The 10,832-nt window shown below is 40.0% G+C and overlaps 1 protein-coding gene across 1 annotated transcript; it reads right to left on the minus strand.

Moving 5' to 3' along the window:
• Window positions 1–2,892: 2,892 nt before the first annotated feature.
• LOC145001653 (PLAC8 family protein) lies at window positions 2,893–4,379 on the minus strand. The gene is made up of 3 exons (XM_078961007.1): window positions 3,907–4,379; window positions 3,398–3,600; window positions 2,893–3,318 (listed from the first exon to the last, which is right to left on the minus strand). The coding sequence occupies exons 1-3, from the start codon at window positions 4,262–4,264 to the stop codon at window positions 3,082–3,084; spliced, it is 798 nt and encodes a 265-aa protein (XP_078817133.1). The 5' UTR covers window positions 4,265–4,379; the 3' UTR covers window positions 2,893–3,081.
• Window positions 4,380–10,832: the final 6,453 nt, after the last annotated feature.

Genomic DNA, 10,832 nt, shown 5'->3' on the forward strand with positions numbered 1-10,832 from the left:
TTTATAAAACTTTCTTTTTCATTAATGAATTTCTCAAATATCCTTTCCTCACGTTGTCAATCAAATTACTAAGGTTCTTAATAAAAAAACATAAAGACTATAAATAAATAAATACTAGCTAAGACAAAACTCTAATGAACCCATAAATATGTGAACTAATAACATATAAGCTAACACGACTCACCTATGTTCTCCCTCGTTATAATGTTTTACCATACTAATCATTATGTATGTCAAAATTTTGAGCGAACGTCTGAGAACCGACATTGTGACAGAATTTTCTATACCTGGTATGTCTACACTTGCTTCTTGTAATAAGAATAAGTCATAACATTTTTCTAAATTGTGTCTTCCATCATCTTGAGTTCCGTTTGAACTGACAAATTTATAATGTTAGCATAAAAGTGGTGGAGCCGAAACAAAAGTTCAGGGGTAGCATAATTTTTCAACCCTTTTTTATATAATATGCCTTTTTGGGTTCTAGTTAAACGGGTTCGGATTTTTGGGTTCGAAATTTTTGTATTTTTATAGCAAATTTTGAAACTACATATATTAGCAAACTTGATTTCAATAACATATATTAACTAACTTATAACCTTAAGTGCCTAATTAGTATTTGTAAATTGTCTTTTGAAAATATTTCAACATTTCAACTAAAAACTTGATTTCAACAAGGAGATGGGGCTTCATGGAGAGGAAATAGTGGAGAGGAGATGAAAAGGTTAAGGATTTGTTCCCTAAAATTTATCTTCTTGAAGCACAAAAAGATTGCAGAGTCTCACAGCGAATTATGAAGGAGATGGCCTTGGATGTTCGTCAAATGGGATTGGAAGACAGTTTAGAGCAAACAGAAATATTTCACCTATAAACTTGATTTCAAATTTCAACAACAAATATACTAACTATTAATCCTAAGTCCATAACTAAATAAACCTAATTGCTATTTTTTTAGTTTTTCAACACAATAGAAATTTGAAATAACCTAACAATAAACAATAAAATTGAGTTTTTTTTTATTTGCCTACTTATTTCATTGTGCAAGTCGACCAAAGGGGAGCCCGTCGAATGTCAGACGATGGCGGCAACAGCAAGTCGACGACAAAAGCAGCAACAAATCCACATGAACTGTACGTAGGGGGACGAGCAGAGTAGTAGCGAATCTAGATCAAAAAATCACATGGTTCCCAAATTAAGTAAAGCCACTAAAAAAATCAATAAGTCTTGTGTGGGCTGTGGTCAGGTCGGGTCGTGTACCTTAATAAAATTGAACTAACCAGTTCAACCAGTTAAAACCGATCAGACACCACTGATTAAAAAATTTTAAAAACCAAATGAAAAATAATTGAAAAAAATTGTACGTTTTAATGAAAAACTAGTTAATTATTAGTCCATTATTAAAGTGAAAGAAGAGTACCATTCTTTGGTGTGTGCACTTTTTTTTATTAGAATAATTTATTTATTTATTGATATTTTGAGAGTACCGATAAGAGTAGTTAACTTTTTGTTATTAATCTCATAATTTAAAATAACAAATTGAACATAATAACTTATTATTTTTTTAAAATGTTTTTTAAGACATTCAAAAAAACAAAAAACAAAAAAATAAAAAATAAAAAAAGCAAACTCAAGATAGGTTATTTATTTTTTTTAAGATAGTTCCTAATTTATATAGTGTAATTGAAATTGAAAATTTAGATAGATCCTAAGACCTACCTTGGGTCTTAATAGATAGACGACACAAATTTTCTTTTATATAGGTCCTAAGACCTACATTGGGCCTTACACCCTGCTCCCGAGTTGTAGCAAAAAAAAGAAGAAAAGAGAAAAGAAAGTAAGGAGAGAAAAGAGGAGAAAAGAAAGGAAAAAGAAATTATCATTTGTGCTCCTGAGTTGGAGAGAAATTGAAGGAAAATTAAATATTTTGTTTTTTCTTTTCAAATCCTCCCAAATCGGGAGAAAAGTTAGGAGGGAAAGTTTTTCTTCCATTTCCTTCCACTTCCTTCCTTTAATGAAACTCGGGAGCACCATTCTCTCTTACTTTCCTTTCTTTTCTCTCTTTAAGTTGAACTCAGGAGCGGGATGTTAGTAGATACGCCCTTAGTAGAGACGACACAATTCTTCTTTTGTTTCCTTCTTCCGATTTTTGAAAAATAAGAGAATTTGGCTTCTACCTTATTTGTTTCATTAAACTTATTTGACATTTGGGCTTAAAAGAATTGGACTAATTAAATATATTGAACTATTTTAAATATTTTGGGTTTTTTTTGTGCTTGGATTTATAAGTTAGGAGTAACCCTATTTTTTTTAGGGACAGTACAAATTTTTTTTAGGATAACAACGCGTCAAAAAAGGAAAATTTTCAGAAAAATTTATACTTGTGGACAAATTGTGACGGGTACCCCAAGCTCCTTCATAGCTCAGTCTATGGTTAACAACATATCTATTATGAAAAAATATATATATATCATCTAAAAACGTTTTGAATGTGAAATTATAATTTATTTATTATGCTTGTATTAAGGGGTGGGTGTTTGTATATTTGAAGTGTTTATTGATTTATTGCGGGTAATAAACTAATTATTGTTTGGATCGAAGAATATTTAAACCATTTATTGACTTAAAGAAACATAAGTTACTTCATCGTTACACATATAAACACAATTTATTAAACACTAAAAAAGACTTATCAACTTATAAACACAAATACCAAACTGCATTTGATTTATTTACACACATATTACTATAAGTATGTAATATCTTTTCTAAAACACATTTAAAACAACAAATCTTGAATTCCATCTATTGTTTTATATACACTATAGAAGTAAATCATGTATGCAACAGTCTGTTAGGATCTAGGTAAGAACTAACTGATCAACAAGAAGAAGCGTAGAGGACTAAAATTTGAACTTTATTAAACCCAACATTACTTGATTCATTTAAACATCTCAAGAGCAAACAAACATCAATCTCCTTGTGATTTATTTACACACATATTAGTATAAGTATATAATATCTTTTCAAGAAAACACATATAAAGAAACAAATCTTGAATTCCATTCTCATTCAGTATTTCACTTTTCAAGCTCCATGCCTACCCATGGTCTGCTCCCTAGGTGGGATCATAACCAGCATCGGTTGAGCCCCAAATCCAGGATGAGGAACCCTACGACGAATCTCACGCCCTTCTTGACACAAAGCACAAGGATGACAACAAACATGAGTTGCAAAATCACAAGCTATTTCTGCTTGTTCTAGTTGTTCTTCATCCACATCACAACATCCACCACATGAGTTGCTCATTGATTCCCAATTACCCTGTAAAAAAATCGTTAATTTCATGGGATTTTGTAGAAGATGTTAGCTAAAGACAAGATTTTTGAGAGATGAGAGTTGCCTGAAGGTTGAACTTTCTGCGGATTGTTGTGCGAGTGGGATATGAGAACCATGGGGCCATGCAATTCCATCCGAAAAAGGAGTTCCCAATTAGGTATAAGCCAGTGTAAGGTAAGCAATGATTTGCGAAAGTTCCAGGAGTAGATCCGAGTCTTTCAACGTTGCTTCCGTAAATCACACAAGGGGCCACACTCCCAAGAAGACCTGTTGTTCAATTTCACAAGTATTATGATTTTGAGATGTGGAATCCCTAATTTGACAAGAGAAAGATGTAGAAATGTAGAATCTGGAAGCTGAAATTGCTTATTTAGTTAGAAATATGGTCAGAAATGATATAGGTTTCATGTTCTTTGATGCACAGTTAGATTCATAAACTGTCACAAGCTAATTCGAAAACCAGATGATCGAATAATAGAAACCCTAATTCTCAATAATCAGGAATCCAGATCACGAGAAGAAATCGATTCGTTTTTCAGAGAAATGATAAAAAAAAGGGAAAGAGAAACTCACAGACTTCAAGATCGCTGCTACAGAACTCATCGTTACGACCTAGACACGCGAATAGACCCGAGTCCCATTGAGCCCTAGGCATCGGCTCTCCCATCACATTAGCACCGCCATTAGTCAATGGCAATCCGTCAGCAGTCCAGCCGTAAACAGCATGATGAAAACCTGAAGCTACCGGAGGTGAAGACTGCTTCGTGTCCGCCGCCACAGCAGCTGTCTGTGAATTGGGGATCGGGGTTTTGGTGGTGGATTTCTTGTTATTTTCGCCGTTGATGGTTACGTTTGATTGTGGATCGTTGTTGGCGTCTACATGAAGAGATTGATTTGCTAAAAGAGGGCTTGATTCCTCGTAATTGGCCATAATAGCGAATCCTGCAAATGGAAAATTTTAGGAGAGATCTGACGATGAACAGGCGTAAAGGTTTTGAGTACTTTTCCGACGTTTTTGGGTTATACGAACGTATCAAGATAAATATAATTGTACACGCTTAATATTATATTTGTTATTTTACTTATATTTTGTTTTTTAAAATAAAGCTATCATATCATATCTCCATATTTAATAATTTAATAACCTTTAATAACCTATTTAATAAAAGACTTTTTTTATTATTATTATTATTACGTGTCATTTTATTGTGCATTCTTCATCTAAAGTTAAATTGCTTTTATATCCTCCATTTTTATTATCAGTTTTTATTTCTCTAAATCTCGTCAATAACATGAAATCTGGATATCATTTTGATTTCTTCTGTGTGTCATTTCCCTTTCCATCGTTAATTGAATTATCAAGTTTACATTGTATTTTTATTCAAGCAACTGATTTAGAGAGAGAACAACCATCTCGATTCAGATGGATCTATCGAAAATTAGCTATACTGATCGGAGGTTGCGTGAAGATTGGAACTCTCACAAATGCAGACACACAGAAGACGAAACTAGGGCTCGAGCATATTCGTGATTGAGGTACGATTTACATGTTCTTGATTCTTTTGTTTCTTTTGCTTTAAGATTAAATCATGTTGTAAGATTGATGGATGGAGCTATTTCATATCAGAGAACTTCAGGATGTACCAATAAATAACCGGAAAAACAAAAGTAGGTCTTTTTTTTATCCGATTATACACAAATTGACTCAATAAAGTTCTAATTTCATCCATTTAGATACACACTGGTTAAATCTCTTCCTTATACTCGTGTTTTTTTTTTGGATTTCGTTTTTTTAGATAGAGATGGAGAAAGAACCACTTCACAAACTTGCTCGTGTGAGGTGTGTACATAAACCCTAAGTTCAAGCTCTACAGCAGCTGTCTGTATGTACAATATGTAATTGCTAAAAATTTAAGCACTAAAAAATCCTACAATCATAAGTAGGAATGTGTTAGTCAAATTGCCAAACACTTGAAAGGGTAAAATCGTAATTATTTTAAAATGACATTCATATTCAAAAAGTGGGTATGTGATATTGAATATTGAGAATCAAGTAATCAGGTGTAATTAGATGTTGTGCCGATAGTGTTAGGATGAGTGTGTGGCAAATTTCGATTCTTTTAAGGAAGTAATAGATCAAATAAGGGCATATGGGTAATTTTGCTCTACTTTAACATGTACATCAGATATGATCTGTACATTGGGATGAGCTTTTAACATGGGTAATTGGATATTTCTGAATCATTAAGTCCAAGGAAACTAGGTATTCTATGCTCACTATAAAAAGGGTTGTATGCAATAAAATCGTAATCTATTTCCAACACTAACTAATCTTCTAAGGCCCACTTGTGGCCCACTTATGGCCCAATTTTCCAAATTGGTCCCAAACCCCTCCAATAGGTCTTACCCAAAAGCCTATAATTTCCTTAGTCCAAAAGCATGTTTTCAGATGGCCTACTAAGGCCTAAAGCAACTAGGTCCATGAAATAGCCTAAACCAAGGCCCAAAACTGTGAAGCCCATTCTGACTGGGTACGTAGGGCATACTCATTTGTACGATGCGCGTACAGGCTTGTTGTCATGTACGCTACACGTATATGCTTGTACACCCAACATATTCCTCTATCAAGCTAACTTTTTCTGTAACGACCCGATTTTTACGTCCAAAAATTTCGTTTTTAAAACATTACTTTAGAAAACGTTAATAATTAAAAACATTGTTTGATCAAACTACATCACAACGTAAACCATGTCTAAAAGCCATATCATACAATCAATCGAAATATCAAAGTATAAATCCTAGAGAAATCTAATAGATGCGGAAACCAGTGTGTGTGCATGATGTGCCGCTACCGTGCCAGCTCCTTCCCCTTCGATGAAGAAGTACCTGGAACCAAAACTGTAAACTGTAAGCACAAAGCTTAGTGAGTTCCCCCATCCTACCACATACCATACAATACATAACATACATACTGCCAGGCTATTATGGGGTGCCTGACTACCCGGTACGACCATTCTGGGGTGCCGACTACCCGTGCGGCCATTCTGGGGTGCCGTCCTACCCGTGTCAAGCCATTCTGGGGCGCTGACCTACTCATGTCGAGCTATTATGGGGTGCTGACTACCCTTCGGTCCTACCAACCGAACCTCGAGGACTATTTCACCCCTACTACTACCATCACATATATCATAACACAAACATAATATCAGACATATCTGGGGTGTCTGACTACCCTTCGGTCCTAACAACCGAACTCTACTACTATCACATACAACATATCATGCTAGCATATAACATATCAAATAGTAGCAAACCTAGATGATATCACAAAGACAAACATCTATCATATATCTCCTACTGGTGGGACGGCATTGTGGCCTTAGACCCACCACTACTGGAAGGCAACTCACCTCGGAGTAGCTGCTGATCTGTGTGGGAATAGTCTATCTACTGTTGCTGCTGCTCCGGAAATCCTCTGGCTGTAATTCCCACCAAACACTTAGTCAAAAACTGCTAACTGTCCTTTGGGTAAAATGACCATTTTACCCCTGATCATGCCCTAAGTCAAAGTCAGAGTTAACTTTCAGTTGACCCGACTCGCCGAGTTGGCTCGCCAACTCGCCGAGTCCATGTCCAAACGACTGATCTGGATTATGTTTCTACCCATCGAGTTAGGCATTGACTCGACGAGTTGTCCTTCCAAACTGATGTTCAAGTCCTTTATCCGACTCGCCGAGTTGTATGAACAACTCATCGAGTTCATCTTCATCCGATGAACAATTTATACTGTGACTCGCCGAGTTGTATGAACAACTCGCCGAGTCTGTTCTTAATTTAAGGAGATTGCCTTGAACTCGCCGAGTCTGGGCATCGACTCGTCGAGTTCCATTATGGGTGAGTCTTCGCTTCCAACTCACCGAGTCCACCCTGGACTCACTACACAACTCGATACAGCTAAAAGAGGACAATCTCGGAGACTCGCGACTAGACTCGCCGAGTCTGCTTCATGCAAGAGCCATATACACGATTTTGCTCGAATCTAGTCCATTCCATTCATAGATCTGGGTTCCTAGAGCATGAATAACACGTAAAGTTTCCAACTTTACGTGTAGATATTCATCCATGAGGGTTTTAGGGTTCAAAATGCACCAAAAGAGTAGATCTAAGGTCTTCATGCAACATGGGTCCATAAAGGTAGTAGATCTGAGCTCCTGGAGCTCAACCATGCCTAGATCTAGAGGCCAATCAACTTATTACGAAATATAATGCACATACAAGCTTGGGGAAGGGCTCAAGGAAGACTTTAATGGAGTTATAAGCATAGAGACAGGGGGAAAACGAGTCTTACCTCAAAGAAATCACTGAGAGAACACTAAGATGCTTGGCTTCCTTCCCTTCCTCTTGATCTACTCCACTTCCTTCTCAAAATCTTCAAGAACACACACTAAAATGCCTCAAACTCACAAGAACAAGAGCTAGAACGTATGGAGAGCTTCTAGGGGAGGGGGTGAATGGGGAAGAGTTGGGGCGCAATGGTTGTTTAAATAGGGTGCAAACCCTTGGAAATTAGGGTTTCATCAGACAGCGCGGACTCGCCGAGTCCATAATATGGACTCGTCGAGTTGCCATCTTACCCGCGCCCCAAAGTCTCGTCTCTACTCGGCGAGTCGGGCCTCCAACTCGCTGAATCCACGATAAAAAACACAAGTACTTAGGCAAAACTCACGTACCAGGAACCAGGTGCTACAAATCTCCCTCACTTATTTTAGACTTCGTCCTCGAAGTCTGCCGCTCGATCCTGAAACAGCTCGGGGTAATGCTCCATCATCTCTTCTACCGGCTCCCAAGTCCACTCCGAACCCTTGCAGTGCTGCCATTGCACCTTCACTAGTTCCACCCTCTTGTTCCTCAAATCCTTCGACTTCCTGTCGAGGATTGCGACTGGGCACTCGATGTAATTCAGGTTGTCATCAACCTGAATATCCTCCAACAACACTACTGCTGAATCATCCACTAAGCACTTCCGCAGCTGAGAGACATGGAAAGTGTTGTGGATCTGGTTGAGCTCGACCGGCAGATCCAATCTATACGCCACCTTACCCACCCGGGCTATAACCCTGAACGGTCCGATAAATCTCGGGCCCAACTTGCCCCGCTTCCTGAATCGAATGACGCCTTTGCAAGGCGACACTTTCAGGAGGACCATATCCCCGACTTGGAAATCCAAGTCGGATCGACGCTTGTCGGCGTAACTTTTCTGCCGCCTCTGAGCAGTCTGAAGCCTACTCCGAACCTGTTGGATCCTCTCGGTCGTCTCGAGCACCACCTCGGTGCTCCCCATGACCCTCTCGCCAACTTCTCCCTAGAATATCGGGATCCTGCACCTCCGTCCATACAACAACTCGAATGGAGGACGGTCAATACTTGCGTGGTAGTTGTTGTTGTATGAGAACTCAGCCAAGGGAAGATAGGTATCCCAACTACCACCGAAATCCAACACACATGCCCGCAACATATCCTCCAAATTCTGGATGGTCCGCTTGCTCTGACCATCCGTGTGCGGTTGAAAGGCGGTGCTAAAATGCAAACGAGTGCCCAACTCGTCATGAAACTTCTTCCAAAATCTGGAAGTGAATCGCACATCTCGGTCTGATATCACTGATACTGGCACCCCGTGCCGCGCTACTATCTCCCTGATGTAGGTATTGGCCAACTTTTTGGTCGAGATGCTCTCCTGGATCGGAATAAAATGAGCGCTCTTGGTCAATCGATCCACGATGACCCAAATCGAATCTACTCCATGCGCAGTCCTGGGAAGCTTTGTGATAAAATCCATCGTGATGTCTTCCCATTTCCACAACGGGATATCCAACGGCTGCATCTTCCCATGCGGTCTTTGATGTTCGGCCTTGACCTTCCTGCAGGTCAAGCACCGCTCGACGTACCATGCCACATCCCGCTTCATGCAGGGCCACCAATAATCTAGACGAAGATTCCTATACATCTTCGTCACCCCGGGATGAATAGAGAATCGGGACTTGTGCGCCTCCTCCATCAAGATCTGGCGCACGCCTCCGTGATACGAAACCCACACCCTACGGTGTAGTGTCAATAGTCCTCGACTATCATAATTGAAGGAGGAAACCTGACCCACCACACGCTCGCTCTTCCGATGTTCCTCCTTGGTAGCCTCCTGTTGAGCTTCCCGAATCTTCTCCAACAGGGGAGTCACCACAGTCATCCTCAAGGAAATATCCCTGATCGGCGCCGCCTTGCGGCTAAGTGCATCGGCCACCACGTTGGCCTTTCCCGGGTGGTAAAGGATCTCACAATCATAATCCTTCACCACGTCCAACCACCGATGCTGCCTGATGTTCAGATTCGGCTGATCCATGAGGTACCTCAAACTCTTGTGGTCCATGTAAATGGTACACCGAACCCCGTAGAGGTAATGCCGCCAAATCTTGAGGGCGAAAACCACCGCCCCCAACTCCAAATCATGCGTCGGGTAGTTCGCCTCGTTAGGATTGAGCTGCCTCGAAGCGTAGGCAATGACATGCCCCCTCTGCATCAGTACCGCGCCCAACCCTAAAATAGACGCGTCACAATAAACCACAAAATCCTCTACGCCCTCTGGCAGGGCTAAGATCGGCGCCTCGCACAATCTCTGTCTCAGTGTCTCAAACGTTGCCTGCTGCTCGGGTCCCCACCGAAAGACTACAGATTTCTTCGTCAGCCGTGTCAGGAGTACGACTATCTTGGAGAAATCCTGAATGAACCTCCGATAATAGCCTGCCAATCCTAGGAAACTCCGAATCTCAGATGGAGACTTCGGAACCTCCCATCTCATCACGACCTCGACCTTGGCCGGATCGACCAGAACTCACACTTGGAGAGTTTGGCGTATAGCTTTTCTGATCGTAGAGTTTCTAAGACTTGTCGGAGATGTTGGCCATGCTCTTCCTTGTTTCGAGAATAGACGAGGATGTCATCGATAAAAACAATGACAAAGTTGTCGAGAAACGGTCGGCAGATTCGATTCATTAGGTCCATAAATGCGGCAGGGGCATTCGTTAGACCGAAGGGCGTTACGACAAATTCATAATGTCCGTAACGAGTTCGGAAAGCTGTTTTTGGAATATCCTCTTCCCGGACTCTGAGTTGGTGATACCCGGACCGTAAATCTATTTTAGAAAAATAACTAGCCCCTTGGAGCTGGTCAAATAGGTCATCGATTCGTGGGAGTGGGTAGCGGTTTTTGATTGTGAGTTTGTTTAACTCTCTGTAATCGATACACATTCTAAAAGATCCGTCTTTCTTTTTGACAAAGAGCACCGGAGCTCCCCATGGCGAATAACTAGGTCGAATAAATCCCTTATCCAAAAGTTCGCTGAGTTGGCTGGATAATTCCTGCATTTCGGCAGGAGCCAACCGATAGGGTGATTTAGCAAGAGGAGTTGCTCCTGGGATAAGGTCAATTCGAAATTCGACCTGTCTTT

This window comes from Lactuca saligna, chromosome 6 (assembly GCF_052625555.1).
Source record: "Lactuca saligna cultivar CGN05327 chromosome 6, ASM5262555v1, whole genome shotgun sequence".
Taxonomy (NCBI): domain Eukaryota; kingdom Viridiplantae; phylum Streptophyta; class Magnoliopsida; order Asterales; family Asteraceae; genus Lactuca; species Lactuca saligna.

Excerpts from the sequence above, each read along its gene's own strand:
- LOC145001653 (XM_078961007.1), bottom strand. The coding sequence starts at position 4,264 with ATGGCCAATTACGAGGAATCAAGCCCTCTTTTAGCAAATCAATCTCTT. Across the intron at positions 3,601-3,906 it reads TAGCAGCGATCTTGAAGTCT|GTCTTCTTGGGAGTGTGGCC; the intron begins GTGAGTTTCTCT and ends ATTGAACAACAG. Across the intron at positions 3,319-3,397 it reads GCAGAAAGTTCAACCTTCAG|GGTAATTGGGAATCAATGAG; the intron begins GCAACTCTCATC and ends ATTTTTTTACAG.